This window comes from Malania oleifera, chromosome 8 (genome assembly GCF_029873635.1).
Source record: "Malania oleifera isolate guangnan ecotype guangnan chromosome 8, ASM2987363v1, whole genome shotgun sequence".
NCBI classification, from domain to species: domain Eukaryota; kingdom Viridiplantae; phylum Streptophyta; class Magnoliopsida; order Santalales; family Ximeniaceae; genus Malania; species Malania oleifera.
In genome coordinates, this window is record NC_080424.1 from 12,523,355 (window position 1) to 12,543,368 (window position 20,014).

At 35.5% G+C, this 20,014-nt stretch overlaps 1 protein-coding gene across 1 annotated transcript in view; it reads left to right on the top strand.

Annotated features, from left to right (window-relative positions):
• The first annotated feature begins 4,363 nt into the window (after window positions 1-4,363).
• Window positions 4,364-20,014, top strand: part of LOC131162470 (uncharacterized) — a 59,347-nt gene continuing 43,696 nt past the window's right edge. Inside the window, exons 1-2 of the mRNA XM_058118979.1 lie at window positions 4,364-4,684; window positions 12,437-12,599. Of these exons, the coding sequence (XP_057974962.1) occupies window positions 12,467-12,599 (133 nt within the window). The 5' untranslated portion in view covers window positions 4,364-4,684; window positions 12,437-12,466. The remainder of the gene's footprint in view (window positions 4,685-12,436; window positions 12,600-20,014) is intronic.

Genomic DNA, 20,014 nt, shown 5'->3' on the forward strand with positions numbered 1-20,014 from the left:
GGCGAGCCTATCGTACTTACAAACATTTTTGACTCGGTAGTGGTCGGCCAGCCATTGTTAGGTCCCACCTTCGGGCTGCACAACCTGTCATGGGGGGTAAAACATGACATCAGCTAGCTATTCATCTTGGGTATATTTCAGTACTACTATTTATGGGTGATGATTTTACGATCACTGAGTTACAGTATGATTTAGTATGACTATGAAATTGTATGTTTATTCAGTAATGACATTATCAACGTTTTCAAGCATGTAATATGTACTATATATCTATTATAGCACGCAGATATTCATGTTGCCACACAACTGTATTTAGTTTATTTCCCTTAGTGAGAGGTGTCTCACCCCAGCACAAAACCATTTCTAGGAACTCAGAAAGACAGGCGAATCGAGCCCCGCGTCGTTGAGGCAGTTGTTCTACCCTGTTAGAAAGGCGAGTTTTGAACTAGGGTTAGTAGGTTTTTGATGGAAGATCCTAGTTTTATCTTTTTGTGTTTTGAGGATTGTATATATACATCTACAAAAATATGGTGGAATGTAAGTATCTCTGGTATTGCATTTTATGGTTGAGTGAATGAAATTTTATATTTACCGCTGCTTAGGTGTCCACTACGTATGACAGATGTGTCCTCGTTACCCAATGTTCAAGTTGACTTTGTTATGTTATTAGTTAATGGTATCAGAGTATTTAATATGATTGATTATGTAGTAGATTAAGCAGGTCGTTACACATATCCTTCGGTGACCAACCGGAACCATAGGTGGTATTGCACACCCTCGGCCTCAAGCCGGATATCGCCGCCTGCGGTATTATTCCGGCACGCCTCATATCTCAGCCTTTGGTTGTTAACCGGCACGCTTCGATTATCCTAGGCCTTCAGTTTTTTCCCGATTCGACATTTTCACAAAACCTGGAACATTTTGGAACTCATGTTCCTATATCTCTTTTCAATTACACAGCCTACGGTAGTTAATCGACACGTTTTTCCACAAAATACATCATTCACAACCTACAGTAGTTAAGCGGCACACTTTTTCACAAAACATATCATTCAATATATATAAGCTCATTCCACACTTATTTGGGTAAACAAGCAATTTCATCTCAGGTATTCCAAAAATACGATTTAAAATAATTAAAGGTACGGTCATCTCTATATTACAGTTTAACCAAATACATAGTTTTCCAATAGAAATGGAGATGACACCTGAAACCCTCAATTTGCCCAAAAATTGTAAGCTTGAAAATCCCTTAATTTCACATGATAGATTTTCCCAAATAAGTAACCAAAACATCCGTATAATCATAACCACAGTTGTACTGATTCAGATTACAAAAATAACTGATATAAATAGAAACCCCTTAACTTTTCCCAAAAACCAAAACACGAATTAAACGGCTCCAAAACAACGAACTGAGTTTCCAAAACCTAAAAATCGGAGAATACAACTTCAATATAATCCTATCTACTACATATTTACTAAACGAAAAACGAAATCGGACCCTTACCTCGATTTTGGAATAAAACTTGAAAATCCTCGAAATGAAATTTCGATCCGCCATAAACGTAGAGATTCTCCTCCTGATTCGCGTGGTATCATCGGATTGTTGATTTGGGTAACAAACGACCTGAAACCCTAGAGAGAGAGAGAGAGTGGTTCGAGTCCTAGAGAGAGAGAGAGAGAGAGAGAGAGAGAGAGAGAGAGAGAGAGAGAGGATTTTTATGTTTCTTAACAATGAAACAACCAAAAATTCAACTTATAGACCTTTGACCCGGCTAGACTCGTTGACGAAGTGGAGAGCTCGTCGACGAGCAGAAGAAGGGAGTTTGTCGACGACGGCGTGGCCTCGTCGACGAGCCTGAGATTTCAAATTTCCCAAAATCTCTCGATATTCACTTCTCGACAAACCTCTGAATTTTGTCGCCAAGCTGTAGAAGGAACTTCGTCGATGAAAGAAGTAGCCTCGTCGACGAGCACTGTTGATTTTTCCTTTTTAAATTTCCTTCCCCTTTTCTTATTTATTTAATTCAAAATTCTCGGGTCGGGTTCTTACATATTTGTTTATATATTAGTGTGTATTTTAGAATGCATAAATATGTTTAATTACTAGTATTATTATTGTTGTCATCAACTATGGTTTATACCTTTATAAATCTTGAAAAATCATAAAGGGGGGGGGGGGTAAAAAATCCCAAAAGAATGGAAAGTGAATATAAATGATAAAAATCCAAAAAGATAAGTTTGTTTTAAAGTCTTTTTTTTAATCTTTATTATAGCTTACTTTTATAAATGTAGTCATATGCACCTAATTAGCCTTGGTTCTCAAAATATAATTTCGTCTTATGGTGAAATAAGGGGAAGATTTTACTATAATACAATTGCGGTAGTCATTTTATGAACGACTATTGATAGGGGTACTGGTTAGCTAACGATCATTGATATGGTTTGTCAATCACCTTCCCTACAAACAAATGCACTCTTGAACCTAATGTCTGATTTTCACAGAATTTTCAAAGTTTTTCTTCATTTTTCTCATCTTTAAAATAAATAACGTGGTGACTTCGTGTTTTTTGAATTTTTATGGTTTTGTGTATTTTACTCCCTTTCTTTGATATTTTCTTCCTCAGGGTTCGCTATTCCATCTGTTGACACATAAGATATAATTTGGTGTTGACACATGTAAAAGACCATGCACACCCCCATGCAACATACACACTCTCTGGAATAAAAGAAATGTTGCACAAATGTTGATAGACACACCCTCTTGGCTAAAGAAACTCCACAAAAATTGTGAAAATATGACTCTTTTGGTTAAAAAAATGTTGTAAAAATCTTAAGAAAAATTAAATTAGGGAGGAAATTATGTAAATTTCTTGAGAGAGAAACTATTTTAGTGAAGGAAATTCTTAAGACTTGTTGTATTATTGAAGAAATATCATTCTATTTATCTGGTTTCATTTTCCACAATTCTATTCCAAAGTACAAGTGTCTTGCTCACTTCTCCTACATTTTGAATTTGTTAATTGATACTACATGGGTTGAAAATGTTAATTTCATGATATGGTCTACCTCATGTGCAATTTACAAATATGCTTAAAAATGCTGTTGTGATTTAACTTCAATATTTTTCCATGGTAGAACAAGGCTTATTTATTATATTATTATGTGTTTCTATCATATGAGATTATATTAATTGATTGTATGCAAAGAAAGCGAAAAGTAGGATTACTTGGTGTTCATTTTGAAAAATTATAGAGTTTTCAGGGCTAGCATGTATTAGAAAATAGTAGAAGAGATTTGTGACAAAGAGAATGAAAAAAATAGCTAATTAAGAAAATTAAAAAGGGACCAAATGGGAGGCAAGTGAGAGTGAGGGTGTAGCATGTATGGGTGAATTTTTTTTTTTAATAGAAAAATGAGTAAGGCTCGAGGGAGTGTAGTTGTGAGCAAGACACCAAAAAGGAGGGAATAAATCAAAAGGGATAACAAATTGCAGACTAACTCTATAGAGGAGCAATGCATGTGAAAGCTCAAAGCTCAATGGTCAATGCTCAGAAAGGGGCATTGACTTCATGGTTAGCGTTGGTTTTGCATATTCATCCCTCTACGATCATGTGCCTAAAAAGATGGCCATGGCCAACGTCCACCCATGCAAAACTAAAGTTATTCATGGTCAATGATCATGCTTCTAGGAAATTGGTTGAGGTTCGTGATGCCAATCGTACCCCTTGTAGCCTAGTACGAACCAAAGATGAAGGTATACCATCCAAAGGATCCCTCATGTCATGCTTATTGACCCACAAGAATGGAAGCGAAAAATGGGGGTTGGAGCATTGCATGCATGAGGGTAGCTAAGGCCATGCTTGGGAAAAGAAAATAGGAGAGGCAGGCAATTTTGCATGCATGAATATAAGGCAAGAGTTGCACTTTTCTTTTCATATGTTATCATTCTGTTAGGCGATCTCCATTTATTTTAATCATGGTGAGAGAGAGGTTTGAGTGTTAGCAAGACACCAAGAGAAGGCGACATCCCCCCCACAAATTGCATGCATAGTGTCGCAAAATAAGAGAGAAACTAGTGTAGGTTGAATTATTGGAAATTGGTTATGACATACATTTGATTAGGGGTGAAGATAATTCAATTTTAACTAAATTAATCAAATTAACCGACCAAACTTGATCAGTTCAGTTCGGGTAATTTATATTTCGGTTCGATTTTAGAATAAGGTAATTTCGAGTATTCGGTTTTCAATTTGATTATGTGTAATTTATATTTCGGTTAACCGAAATATTTAAATTTTTAATTAATTAATAATTAAATATAACTTATTAAATTATATTATTTTTTATTTTAATTTTTAGGCTAGGTTGGCCATTCCTAAATCCCAATTTCCCTTCCCTCTTCTCTTCCCTCGTCCCAAGTTCGCAGTTCGCAAGTCGCAACTTTGCCGGCAGTCGGCGCTCCCCAACTCCCAGTCCCAATTCCCTTCAGCTTCACCTTCCCTTACAAGTTCCCTTCCCACTTCGCAGTTCGCACACAGTTGGCGACGGCGAGTTCGAACTTCCTGTTCCAGATCGACAAATCCAGTCTTCCCCTTCGGAGTTCGGCTTCCACCTTCCCAACTTCGCAGCTCGCACTCTCGCAGACTCGCAGTACTCCTTCGGACCTTCCGTCCTTCAGGTTTTTCATTTTTCTGTTGTGTTCAAAACTCAAGTCTTTGTAGTTTAATGTTTATTGAAATTTTACAATTCCCTAAGATGAACACAATGTGTTTGATTAAATGTATGAGAGAATATTTCCTCCAAATTATTATATTCATTTTGATCAGTCTCCCTCTTTAAAATGGGTTTCTTTGTGTTATTTGTTTATATTTGTTTGAATGTTCATTGAGTTTGGGTTTTGTCCCTTTTTAATTTTTTTATATCTGTGTTTTCTTACTTTTGTTGTCCCCAAAGTCCAGTGCCCTGTTCTCTTCTTCTTCGGTTCTTCCCTGCTCTTACCAATAACCCTTGTTTGCGTATCATGGAAAAGTTTTAGAATTTGTCTGATGAGTTGTCTTCATTAGTAGATGCAAAATATTCTTCAAGTACAAAAGCATAAAATAAAGGATAGAAAGAAGATAAAAGGATGGGGGATGAATTTTTTTTTGAGAATTACTTAGTTTTTTTAAGGGAGAATTACTCATAATTAAAGTTTTTTTATTTGGTTAAATTTGGTTAACCAAATTACCTGACAATTCAGTTCAGTTGGGTGCCGATTCAGTTAAATAGACCAATTCGGTCGGTTCGGTTATGGGGTGTAGTTAACTGAAATAATTTGATTAATTTAGTTAATTGGTCGAGTTGGCCGAACCGACCGATTGCACACCCCTACATGTGATAGGCAAGGTGTTTAGTAGTAATTCGTGTCTACGTTCCATTGGTCATTTGAGCTCAGTGGCAAGATCCATCATGCATGTTAATTTTAGGAATTTTGTCATATCCCTTTTCCATGGTTCTGTGACTGTACACATGTGCATATGTGTATGTTTTAACAGTAGTATTCCTTTATCTTTCTTATATTCCATGAAAAAAACGAAAAAAAAAGGGGGGGGGGGATGCTATAAAAAAATGCAAAATTTTGAAAACTACTAAAAAACTCAAAAATATTTGAAATATCCCAAAAACCCGAAAAGATTGAACATCGCAAAAAGGCCTCTTGACTTTTAAAATATTATGAAAATGCTTCTAGAGTTCAAAGTGCATGAAAAAATCCGAGGACATTGTCGAAATTTTTCTAAAAAATGCAAGGGAGCGTTTTTCAATACGTATTATGTTTGTACATTTGTATGCTTATTTTTGCATATTTTGTATTTATGCTTCATATTTGCATGTGTGACTGCATTTCTATGATAAAAACAAATAGAAAAGGGTATTTACACTTTGCCTATATCAAATTTGAAAGGGGTTTGTTTAGCAAAGTCTCCTCTTTTGGAGATCTTGTTAGACATTTTGTAATTACATTGATTCTTTGCATTTATCCAAAAAATTGTTGTGTAAAACCCCCAATTTGCACAACGGAATATATTTGTATAAAGAATCAAATACACAATGCAGCACTTTAATGATTAAAATACAGAACAATCCACAACCACAAGAAGTATATGAGAGCAATAATAATCACAAGAACAAAAAGAATTATGTGGTTCGGCAATGCCTACATCCATGGGAGCAAATGACAAGGATTCACTATCTTTTTTTCCAAATTACAAGAGCAATACAAGAACCCTCTCAACAATACTCTCAACCATACTCTAAATACATCAGATATGACATATATATAGAGTTCCCGGAGGTTTTCCCTTCAAATCCTAACCAAATTAATGTTTGCCTTTCAAAATTTGAAATTTGCGCCGAGTGTCCCAAGCCAAACCGTTGACGGTTTCAGATAGAATGCAAATTGTCTGAAATCCTACTCCAAACCATCAATGGTTAGAGCCTTACCGTTGACGGTTTCACCTGCTATTGCTTGATTTCCTTCATGCTTTCCCTTTGTGTATGTTTTCCACTCAGTATGTGAGCCACAATTCATAACAATCTCCACCTTGGCAAACATACGCCCTTTAGGAGAAATTGAAAACATGAACCCACTGCTCCACCTTGAACTTGGGATGCTAGGTTGGGACTGCCTCCCGTCTAGCAACCGGAGACAAAGACCAAGTCCAAACAATGCCGCTTGAACTTGCCGATGATAACTTCAACTTCTACCATCAATCCTCATTCAGTTGTAGATGAAACACCTAAAAACTTCACCCTAAGCTTCCGACAAGGCCTTCCCACAACAGTAAATACAAAAGCTGCTACAAGCCTTTTATCACCAAAGCCCCTGCATAGTTTTTAACAAATCTCACAACTGACGGTCCACTTTGTTGCCTGCCGAAACACCCCATTGCACCATCATGGGGGACCTTTGACATATTCCAGACATCACAGTCCGTCGTTAGGTACCGAGCGGTAGACATTGCACATCGATTTTCCACAGAACCCCTCTGAGATGACAAACAAAATCTTCCTGTGATTCTGTCCACAAACCACCTTGAGATAACACCAAACTCCATGCAGCCCTGTCCACAAAGTCACCCTGAGATAACACTAATCTCCCTGCTACTCTGTTTATGCGAATCTTCAAACCAAGACCCTTCTTGGCCGTACCCAACACATTTATGTCAAAAACTTTCAACAGAGTTATCAACTGATTAGTCTTAGTCAAAGCCTTCCCAGCCAATAACATGTCATTCACACACAATAGATACATCACTCCCTAGCATCCTATCATCCTCGTCCTCACTGGAAGCCTCACCGGCTTGCACATTTAATTCTTATGAAATAATATCATCTTCTCCATTATAGCACTCATCCACTTATTTTTCCCTTTGCTGTGCACTGCAACTTGAAAAATAGTAGGAACCTTGCTGCTGGTAGTAATGAATGCATAAAACATCATAATGTCAAATTTATACCTGAGTGGTGGTCTGATAGTGCACTTGGGCCCACTGTGACCCTGCTGGTCTCCTGAGCCGAAACTCCCTGTAATATGAACAATGTCATCTCTGCCTTGAGGTCTGTAGCTCCACCTGCATCACATGCTCATTCATACTGTGATTTTGTTGACCCAAGATAGAACTCTCTGCATTTTTGCCCTTAATATCTAACTCCACCTAAACTACATGTTTGCTGTTGCTGCAGTTTTCTGACATTTGTTTCTCTTCATTTACCCGAATATGCCGCCTCATGATTTTATCACCAAAAGTCATGTTTTCGATCACCCCTTTGTTTGCCACAGGATCACCCAACTTACACCCACTTTTTTTATACCCCAGAAAGATGTATTGTCTGGACATAACACCAAGTTTAGATCCTACATCACTAGAATAGTGCACTAGTGGACATCCACTCACACCCGAGTAGTCTACCGTAAAACTTGCCCACAATTCACCTGCAACTTTCTCATTTAGAGATACCTTTGGTGATCGGTCACGCGAGAAACGCGCCATACTCACTGATTTCACCAAGAAGTTCCCTGCATACCCTGCAAGTAACTTGCCCTGCTCACAAAAACTCCTTGAACAAAATCATAGTACTTAGTCCCAATGTCTGACTTGAGGATTTCTCTCCGGTCTGGTTCTCCATCTCAACCATAAGTTAAACTTGGTAAACACCTTTGGCTTGTGCCACATGATCGAGATAAACCAAGGCCTTTTGTGATACACCCACAAAAAACATATGCCAGCCCCATGATGCTATCCTCACCGGTCTCCAAACATCTGAATGCATGTAGTCACCCATATGCCTTAACCGCATATGTCACAGAATGTCTAACTCAGATTCTACAACTGTAGCTCCACCTACAACTATAATACTCTACATTGCATAGATATTTTCCGCTACCTTTTGCCTTTTCATCACCATCAAGTCACCTTCACCCACTTTTATTTCCCCACTTTCAGTTTTGTAACTTTATCTGTTACAATCGAAGTGGCCGAAATTACATTCTTCCTTAGATCCGGTACATGCCTTACATCACATAAGGTTCTTAGAACACCATCATACATTTTGATTTTGACATTTCCAATACCGATTATTTTGCATGAAATATCATTTTCCATCAAAACATAACCAGTATTAACTGACCTGTAGGTGTTGAACCATTTTCTATTTGTTGTCATGTGATAAGAGCATTTGGTATCTAGGATCCAAGAATCTGCGAGGCACTCTGAACCCGATGAAATACATAACATATCACCATCACTGCTCCTTGGGTCTCCTTCTACGACATTTGTTGATTTTGACGAATCCTTAAATATATATCGGCTTTCCAGTTTTCACCAAACTGATGCCGGAGAATGGGAATACACATTCAATTCTAGTGTCATTCTACATTTGTCACCAAACAATGGAATGTGAATGGTTATTCCATTCCACTCCTTGTTCCATTTCATTCTTATCCCATTCCATTCTTTTGCACCAAACATAGTGTTATAGTAAATTATGGAAATTTACAATGTAACTTCAGGAAACATTAAATAGATGGTTTGCGTAATTTGGAATCAAAATAAATTTAGCAAATGCAAACATTGACAAGTTTTTAGCGTATAAGGTATATAAATTGTATATCACAAAGCAAGCGATTCTCATCTCAACAACTTTTACTTTTTGGATATTCTGTTTCTTTGTCGCCCAACATTCTGATCCATATAGCATAGCTGGTTTTATAGTTGTCCTATAAAACTTCCCTTTTAGTTTTAAGGGTATTCTACGATCACAAAGCACACTTGAAGCACTTCTCCATTTTACCCAACCCACTTTAACTCTATACATTACATCATCTTCAATTTCTCTTTCAGCTTGCATAATAGATCCAAGGTATCAATATCTACAAGTGCTATTTATTTCTTCATCATCTAGTTTAACTTTGTCTCCAATATTCCTTCTATCGTTATTAAAATTACATTTCATATATGTTGTCTTATTTTTACTTATCCTAAAGCCTCCAGATTCCAAAGCTTCTCTCCATAATTCTAACTCAGCCTCTACTCCGTCCCTAGTTTCATCAATTAATACAATATCATCTGCAAATAACATACACCATGAAACCTCCTTTTGAATACTCTTGATCAGTTGGTCCATCACTAAAGCAAAAAGATCAGGAGTCAAAGCAGATCCTTGATGTACACCTATGGTGATTGGAAATTCTCTAGTTTCTCCATCTATAATCCTTATACTAGTCATTACTCCATCGTACATATCCTTAATAACATCAGTATACCTACTACATACACCTTTTGTTTTTTCTAAAACCCACCATAGAACTTCTCTAGGTATCCTATCATATGCTTTCTCTAGGTCAATAAATATCATATGCAAGTCTCTCTTCTTTTCCTTAAACTTTTCCATTAATTTTCTTAAAAGATATATAGCTTATGTGGTAGATCTTCCAGGCATAAAACCAAATTGATTTTCCGAGACCTTCTTTTCTAACCTTAATCTTTATTTAACTACCCTTTCCCATAGTTTCATCGTATGACTCATAAGTTTAATTCCACGATAGTTATTATAGTTTTGAATATCTTCTTTATTTTTGTATATAGGTATTAAAGTGCTTTTCCTCCATTCATCTAACATTTTCTTAGTTTTTATGATTGTATTAAATAAATTAGTTAACCATATTATCCCGTTATCACCTAAGCATTTCCAAACTTCAATTGGGATGTTATCTAGTCCTATAGCTTTTCCATTTTTCATATTTTTTAGTGTAAACTTAACTTCGTTAACTCTAATTTTGTGAATAAATCTCATATTTTGTCTTTTCCTCATTTGACAATTCTAAGTTTAAGCCTTCTATTTGGTTTTCATTAAACAACTTAACTTCGCCATCTTTCTTTAATGTCTTCGACCTTAACCAAGACAATTTCATCCTCACTTTTTATACATTTTACATTTCCTAAGTCCTTACTCTTCCTTTCTCTAGCTTTAGCAAGTTTGAAATATATCTCTTTCCCCTTCTTTTGTATCTAATCTATCATACAAACTAGTAAATGACTTGTATTTAGCTTTACTAACGGCATTTTTTGCATCTTTTCTCGCCTCCTTATACTTTTCAAAGTTATCTTTGTTTCTACATTTTTACCACGTTTTATACCAAAATTTTTTTGTCTTTACGGCTTTTTGTACATCTTTATCCCACCACCAAGTGTCAGGACAACAATAAAGAACATTTATAATAATGATGATGATGATGATGGATGCAGCCATAGTTAAATAGTGGGGTAAATGTTGTAATTGGGAATTAGGAGGGACAAAATAGTGAAACAAGAGTGGGAGGGCATTTTAATTACATAATAATAGTTTTGTAATAATAATCAGGGGGTATGCTTGGTTAGGGCTTCAAAATTCTTTTTTATTTTTCAATTTTTTTTCCATCAAAACTTGAGCAATAATGCCGAGTTTATCAAAATTTTAGAAATTTTCATCGAAATATACCAAGATTTAGAAATTTGTATTGAAATTTACTGAAACATCGAAATTTCAACCAAAGTTTTGATGTTTTCCGAAATTCAAGTCCTCGCTCGCTTCTTCTATCTCCTTTCCCCACCTTTTTTATGAAATTATTTTTTATTTGATATTATTATCTTTATAGATGAAAAAAATTCAGGAAACCTAGTGCTTCCCACACTCACATGACAAGCGTCTACCTCTCACCATGAAGCTCTACTTTCATATTCCTTTTCCTTGATTTGTACTGTACACAACCAAACAATTCACACTTTCCGTTACACATGAGTTGCAAAGAATTACAAGTTCCATGCGTGGTGATTCTTGCTAAAAACTTCGCCTTCGGAGCACGTTCGTGTCCTCTGGTTTTTGAACTAAAAGAAAAAGAGTTGACTGTCTGAGGGAGGCATGGATTGTGAGAGTGCTTTTTGTTTAGGGCTAGTTTCTTTCATTATGTTGTTCCTTATTCACTTGTTCCCCTCTGCTCTGCTCCCTCCTCCTCATCCATAGTAAAATCTTTGCAGTAAAAGTACACTTTAGATAGGGATATCAATTGAGTAAAGCAATGGCAATCATGGTTGTTAGAATCTTATGATTCATTATTCGATCCATTTGATTTGTATCAATTCCACACCAAAATTGATTTGAATCTTAGTAAATAATCTAAAAACAGTTGAATCATTGCCGAATCTATTGATTCACCTCGTGAATCTAACGAATCAATATAAATCCATTGATTCACACGATTTTGGATCTATCATATCCTGATAGACCCAACTGGTTCAAAACCCCAAAACATAGTTTTTTATTGCTTTTATTTTTACACAAAGGAGGAGAAAATATAACTTCAGGTTTTATTTTGCTTTTAGAAAACCATTCTTCACTCTTGGAGGAGTATAGTGTGGCTGTTGAGAAGTAGGGCAGTGCACTCAACGGCTAAGGTGGTACTTACTAATGTTCTGTTCTGTTGTTAAGATTGAAGAGTTGTTTTTTTAGTAGTTTGTTGAATCATTATCATTTTTTAAGTTAAAGATTTTTTTTTTCTTTTTAACTCGAGAAAGAATATGCATGAACTATTTTTTTTTTAAATTGTAGATAAACACCAAAAGCTCATTTTATTTTTTTATTTTTTCTTGATTCCTTCGCTTAAACAGCATAAAGTTCATTTTTTTTGTTAATATTTATTGGGTCATTTTCCTTAATTTTTTCAGTTCTTTAGGGAAAATATGCACATGATATGATTTTTTTATTGCCAAAATTTAAATGTATTTTACTATTTTGCTGCTTGTTTGAATATCAATATGTGCATGTCATTTATAATTGATTTTGGAATCTAGTATTCAATCTGATGATTTGATTTGATTCTTGATTCCCAAAACTGGAATTTCGATTCATGATTCAGATCTCGATTTGACAACTACACCAGCAATTAATGGCATACCAGGGAGGTAACCTGAAGTCCACCTCCATTAATGGGGTGAAGATGTACACCGTCTCCAATAACAAGCACTCGCTTGCCACGTGGCTTGCACCTAAGAAGCTGAAGGCTCTTCGCAAGGACAAAGGTACAAATGGCCATTCCTTTCTTTTTGGTTTTTTAATGACATATTTAAATTAGAAAGAATTCTAAAAGATTACCTTTTGAAGAAGCTTTATTTGTGTCTGTGTGTTTTTTTTTTGGGGTTCAGTTGGCTTTTTATTTCAAGATTCAATTTTTAAAAGCATATGTGTGTTGGTTTTTTCCTTATATGGCTGTATTTAGTAAATGTCTCTTTTCGTTGTCTAATGCAACACATGTTTTGGTTTGAAAGAGAAAACTAAATCCTAAATACTTACTCTAGATTATGTGCGAGTATATTATCTTGTGTGACTGATAAGCTGCTTGAGACTTCACTTCAATGGCTGTCTTGTGGCCTTTATTTTAAATCTTTTTGTTGGCCTTTTATAGTATCCAAGTGGTGGGGTGAATTGGGTGTCATAGAAAATTTTGCTAAACAATTTTTCAGAGCAATACACAGAGCCCAGTACAAATAATAATATAAAGTAAGCTAACAACAAAATGTGAGAGATAAGGGAGAGGTGATGAACTTGGTTTATTATGGTTCAATCATTCCTTGACCAATGTTTACTTCCCCATGCCATGCTTGGGAATTATTATGAACAAACTTTAGTAGTACGTGTACACTTGACATAGAAATCCACCATCCCTCATGAAACTTTGGATTCTCAATTCCAAAACCGATGTTTGAGAACCCTCTCACCAATCTTTTAGCTAGTAAACACAAACTCACATTAGAGAACAATGACAATTATTAGAAACAATACTTTAAGAACAAGTGAAACAATACTCATGAGTTGAATTTAGTGATCCAGTCATGTTTCTTCCCCTGGTGAAATGTGATGAGTTTTCGTACTTAGATGTTCACGATGTATTAGCCTTATCAATGAGTTGATTCACTTGGATGCTCAAAATGATTTTTAGAGAATATTTTCAATGGTGAGTCATCTCAACATGCTCCTCATTCAGAAAGTTTGATAATGAATCAATTTGCTTGCTTTTTTCACTCTCTTAGCATCTTATGAATGGATCTGCAACATATTTATATAGAACCTGTACTGGCTGTTATTGGCACTTCCAAATTGATTCCTAAATTTTATCAATTGTTTCCTATGTTTGAAAATATTTAATTTTTTATGAGACAATAAATATTCTGGAGTAATAAGATTTAAAAATTTATTACTAGACAAGAAAGGTCAAATTCCTGAAATTCAGAGGAATTTTTCCATTGGGAAGAGGAAAGCTGAGCTGTGCTAGGAAATAAACAATGGACATTCTTTCTTATAAAATTGCAAAAGTTACAGGAAATTTAGAATTGAAATTTTCTAAGTGATGGTAACGAGTTTAAATCACTTTCCAAAAGGATCTCAACCAACATTTTAGAGATATGCCCCAAATGATAAGGAAAGCTGCAGTAGGCTAGGAAATAAACAACAGAAATTCTTTCTTATAAAATTGCATAAGTTGCTGGAAATTTAGAGTTGAAAATTTTCCGATTAATGTTAACAAATTTAAATCACTTCCCAAAGGATCTGAATCAACATTTCAGAGATATGCCCCAAATGTATGAATTGGAATCATTTACCAAGAAATAAAGATTTAAATGAAGTTAGTCGCCTACCTAAGAAATTCAAATATTCTACTGTTCTAGTTGAAAGAGCTTCCCAAGATGCAACATTGTTCAATAAAAAAATGATTTATTTAAGATTAATCTGTGAAAACAACTTGCTCCATACATCATTTCAAATTTTGGTCAACAGCCTGCTTAAAATAAAATTTAGAATTTTCTGGTAGGGAGTGTTAGAATACCACTTTACCTAAAATCTCAAGCTGTTAGGTTGTGGGCCAACAATATATATCAAAGACTTAACACTCCCCTACAGGTGCAGCCTGACAGCTTGTGGGGAGATAAACACACGATAAATGACACCCATTACAGATTTACAGGGAATACAACAATTTTTTGAACCCCACATAATAAATTCGGGCAATGAGTCTAGAACCCAGGACCTCCTGGCAACCTGGCTTTGATACAATGTTAGATTACCTCTTAAGCTGTTAAGTTGTGGACCAATAATGCGTATCAAGCCTTAACAGAGAGTATCACTCGGATGAGTCATTCGCACAAAATGTCAGTTGATCAAATAACAGTTAATAACATAAACTCAAACTGCACAGGACAGCCAGAATGAGGCATCAACTGGATCTTTCTTGATGAGCTGCAGAATATGGTATCAGCAGAATGTTCCTTGATGAGCAGCAGAATGGGTCATCAGGAGAATGGGTTATCTTATTGCTAAGGGAAAAAGCAATATTAGCGTGTAACTCACATTCTCACATTAAGAGTATTAGCCATAACTTTTGTAATCATCAAAGCCAAACCAATACTTTCTAATATCTATGAAAATTTATTATTACTTATTACTGGTAAATATGTCGTGCGCATTGCATGTGATTGCAAGTGCATAAATTTTATTGATATATTTAGATAAAGTTTAATATAGTTTAAAAATTTATAAATATTTTTTAAAAAATGGATAATACGTTATCGTAATAAAAATCATAATTTTTATAAGTGTGAGCACTCAAATTTTTTTGAATCAGTTAACAAATATTCATTAAAGGGCATCAGGGGATGCCACCCAATTACAAACAACAGAAAGAAAATCACCCTACTGCAGGGTGTCAAAAAAGTTGAGCATTACAGGAGCGTCATTCAAAACCAAACCACTGCACAAGTGAGTAGCAGTAGTAATCCATTGGTCTTTAACAACATGAACGGGGTTACTGTTTCTTTTAAAGCTCTCCTGTTTCTTTCCCTCCACACAGCTGAAAACATGGCAAGGGGAATGAGAGTCAAAGATTTCCTCCTTTCCTTGCTCGAGTGGATACCCTTTCCAACTGCATAACTCCCATTCCACCATACTTGGCATTAACCAAAGAACCACTGCTTGATTAGAGAAGTGGCTAGGTTCCAGAAGTGTGCAAGAGGATGTGCTCAATTCATTCACCTGTTGACAAGAGGCAGACCTTTCTTTTGCTGGTTGTCTATGGTAATGATCTGCTCAAGGGTTGCATCCCCTGCAAAGAAAGTGATTTTGTTGGGCCAACTGTTCTCCAGATGGACTTTCGGGGCAAATTGCTGATAGTAGTCGTTGGAAGTTATGTATATATATATATATATATATATATACCTTTTTCAAGAGGATCGAACTGTATAACAACTACTTTTATCCATGATGTACATGGGATCATTAGAATTGTTCCCATGATGGGTTTTGTGCAGGCTGCCTTAAAATTCTGTGAGATTGTCCATTTCCCAATCAAAGACATTTCTTATCAAGGGAACATACCATAATTTGTAAATTGAAGGTGGTTGCTGATTAGGGATTCTTTAAAGCAGGCCGAACTGAAAATGGAAGGAAATTCAGTGCTAAGAGGACATTTTCTACACTAAGTATCATGCCAAAAGAAAACATTGTCCCTGTTCCCAACTTGGAAATTGACATAGGAGAAAAATTTATCCCATCTACTCATAATGAAATTCCTAACTACGACACCTTGAGCACCTTTCATCTTTCGTGGCCCAAAAGTTTTGGCAAAGACTGTATTTAGAGGCAGTGGTTTCCCTCATATAATGATCATTTTATTTCATGGGTTTCAAGATTCATTTCATGAAGAGGGCCTTGTTGAAAGTAGGGAGAGATTTGAGTCCGATGCCTCCTTTTTGAATAGATTGTTTAACTAATCACCATTTAACAAGATGATATTTGAATTCCTCTCCATGCTACCCCACAGGAATCTCCTTTAATTACTTCCATCCTTTTGGCAATTGAGCAAGGGATTGGGAAGATGGACTTAAAATAGACTGGGAGAATAGAAAGGGTGCTCTTAGTGATGGTCATAATTGTGGTGATTCTCCTAGCTTTCAAGAGGTAATTCCTTTTCCAATCAGCCAATTTTCTCTCAAATCTTTCAATGATGAGGTCCCTGACTCTTTTGTCTTGGAATTTGGCTCCAGATGGAAACCAAGTCAGGTAATAGGAAAAGCCCCCAGTTTGCATCCTAAAGAGAGGCCCGCCAACGCTGATCGCCACTCAGATAATCTCACCTTTGCCCGAATTTACCTTCAAACCTAAAACTGCTTTGAAACTGAGGAGAACAATCCTAAGGTTGAGGATTCTGAGGATCGTCTTCACAAAAGATGATGGAATCATCTGCACAAAGATGGGAGACTGCCATAACACCCGTTCTTTCTCATACTGATACCTTTGAGAAAGCTTCCTTTGGTATCATTTTTAAGAAAAATAATCAGTACTTCCATAACAATGCTAAACAAAAAGGGTGAGAGAGGATCTCCTTGTCTTGACAATTTAGAAAAGCAAAAAAGTTTGAAGTGCAGCCATTAATGGGTGCTGAGGATGTTGGGGGTAGTAACACACTGTTGGATCCATCTATACCAGAGTTCCTTAAAAGCCATTCTTCCAAGGTTATGAATGAGAGTTTCAATTCACATGATCAAATGTTTTCTCCATATCAAACTTATATGCCACTCTTTTTTTTTCTTCCCTAGCTGTAGGCAGCTGTAACTTGATTTGCAATTAGGGCCGTGCCCATAATCTTCCTGCCTGCAACAGAAGCATGCTGATGCCAGCCGATAATTCCTGGAGTTGCTTTTTTAAGCTTTGCAGCGAGGACCTTGGATAGGATCTTATATGATGTCCACAAGGCTGATTGGGCAAAATTCTCTGATGGTGTAAGCCCCTGTTCCTTGCAAATAAGGGTGAAAAAGGTACGGTTGATGATGCTCATAAATCTGGATTTTCTGTAGAATTAATCAAAAATATGAAAATGTCCTGCTTAAGAAGGCTCTAATTCTCTTGAAAAAAAGCCACTATGAAACCATCAGGGCCAGGCGCTTTACCCCTTTTTATCCTTGATGGCTTGATAAATTACCTCCTCATTGAGTGGCCTTCTAAGCCACTTAGCTGTGGAAGGATTAAGAGTGCTGAAGGTGATGCCATCAACTGTTGGCTTACAAGTCTCTGGTTCTGTGTAGAGATTCTTGTAGAAATCACTGATTCTCCTTTTGATATCCTCTTCCACAAAAGAATCTCCCTCAACTTCCGATTGTTGTCAACATGTTGAACCTGCGATGAAAGCTTAAAGTTATTTGCAGGAACTTACATTCCCTTTGCAACTATTAGAAATGTAGACATGAATGCTAGAAACAAAACACAGATACAAGGACATGATAAATCCTAAAAATATGGAACAAGATAAGACAGGGCATGCTAGTTAAGATAATGCAATATTATAGTAAAATATATTATGCATGAAAATAATAATATTTAATTTGATGTAACACTCTTTTTCAAAACTCTAATAAGTATATAAGTATTTTCTTCTTTATTTTCTATTTTGTTAATATTCTAAATAGATGACTTGTTCCATTGGAAATGTCAATAAGTTTCCTATGGTTCTTGAAAATCCGAAAGTTGCAGTGTTCTTTTGCAATTATGTTTTTTATTTTATTTTTATTTTTATTTTTATAATCTAAATAAAATAATGTTATAATGCATATAAAGTTTAAAATATGGAAAGGGAAAGAAGACTTCTAGGTTTTTGGTTTGGGTTAAGATTCAGTATTTGGCTTCACTATGGGCTGTTGCTGCTGGTCGTTTCAAGGGTTTGTCTTTTCAGGATGTTCTGCATTATTGGTGTGCTGGTTTGTATTAATTTTTTATTTTTCTAATTTTGTTATCATGTTCATTTTAGGAGGATTTCTTATTCTTCGATATTCTACATCCATTCTCTTTATATTTTTCTTCTTCTTTTTTGGATAAAAAAATGCTAAAAGAAGTTTCAAAAGAGAATTTGAGGAATTTCAGTTCTTAAAAATATATAGTTCAAATTATAAACATGTCAATTAAACGACAATGTATGAAGTGTTTGATGCATGCTGAAGAAGTATCGAGTCAATGTATAAGTGTGTTTTGCAATAGCTAAAATATGATGCTTATAACATATAATACTAAATTATATTGCTTAAGTAAAAATTTAGTAAGATTAAACATGTGTTTAACAAAATTTAGAAGAAAATTTTGATTTGATTTTTTTGTGAAGTTGTATTGTAGTTATCTAGTATTACTAAATCTACTATTTTAATCAATTGTTTATATCTTGTTGTATATACTTGATTTGGTTTTTATAATTTGTTTATTAATAGAGCACATAGTTAATCTATTTAATTTTATAGCTCCCAAGGGTTGGCTCAAGTGGACATGAACCAGTTGCAAGGTATCCTAGTGATAGGAGGTCTTGGGTCCAATTTTGCATGGAAGGAGGGAGCTGTGGAGCCAGTCATGTCGTCTCCCAGTTTGCTGCTGCCTTGGGGGGGCGGGGGGCGGGGGGGTTTGGTTTCCAAAGGGTTCAACTAGGTTCGATTTCTGGGATATACAAAAAAAACATATAATATTTAATTTTATACGGTGCATATTTGGTGCACATGAGAATTTCAATCCGTGGGAACTAATTTTAGATTTTTTTGTATTACATGAATGCAAGCGATGGTTTTGATTTATGGAAATTTTTATTATAACCAAAATACAAAACAAGAAAATAAAAAAAATTCTGCAAAAGCTAATTAAGAAAGTCCCTTACATAATTGATAGAAGACTTTAAATTAGCTAAATCATGCTGATCCTTTCTCCCCTATCTCTTACCAAAATCCGAACAAACTTCTTTCCTGTTGGGTAGTGATTATGGAGGGAGTTATGGTGAACTTTCTATGTTGTAATCAAAGTAATTCAGAGGGTTGTGTTTTTGAAACTCTGAAGGAATTGATGCTGAAATAGGTGAGAAACAGAGTGAGAGTGTTTGCATCAAGGATAAAAAGAAATGGGGTGATGAGTCTGATAAGGAAGTGATCTTGATAGTGATTATCCATGAGATGCTGCTCATTATTGGACGATTTTTGTGAGCATTATGGGTGTTTCAGACTCCTTAGATTTAGTTGGAGCAATTTCCCATATGTAATCAAGTCCACTTAATGGCTTAGAAGTTAGAAGGTGCTAATCTCTTTGAAGATGATGGTAGCAACAGTTGACTGAACAGGTTCATGATTTAATTTTGCCTGCCTTTATTTCTCCTGGGGGAAGATAACCGAAAGGATACGAAAGCTCAAAATTTTTTGGACAAGATGAGTTTATGGTTGACTAATGAAACTTTTGAAGAAGATAAATATTTTTTTTAATTGATACCAGAAGCCATGCTGTTACTTAATATTGATGTATTAACATTTTGCAATAATTTTAGAACATGCCAAAATTTTTATCAATGTGTGTGTATATATATATATTAACAAAATGATTTACACCATCTTTACTTTTAGATGTCCTTTTTATATATTATAGATTTCTG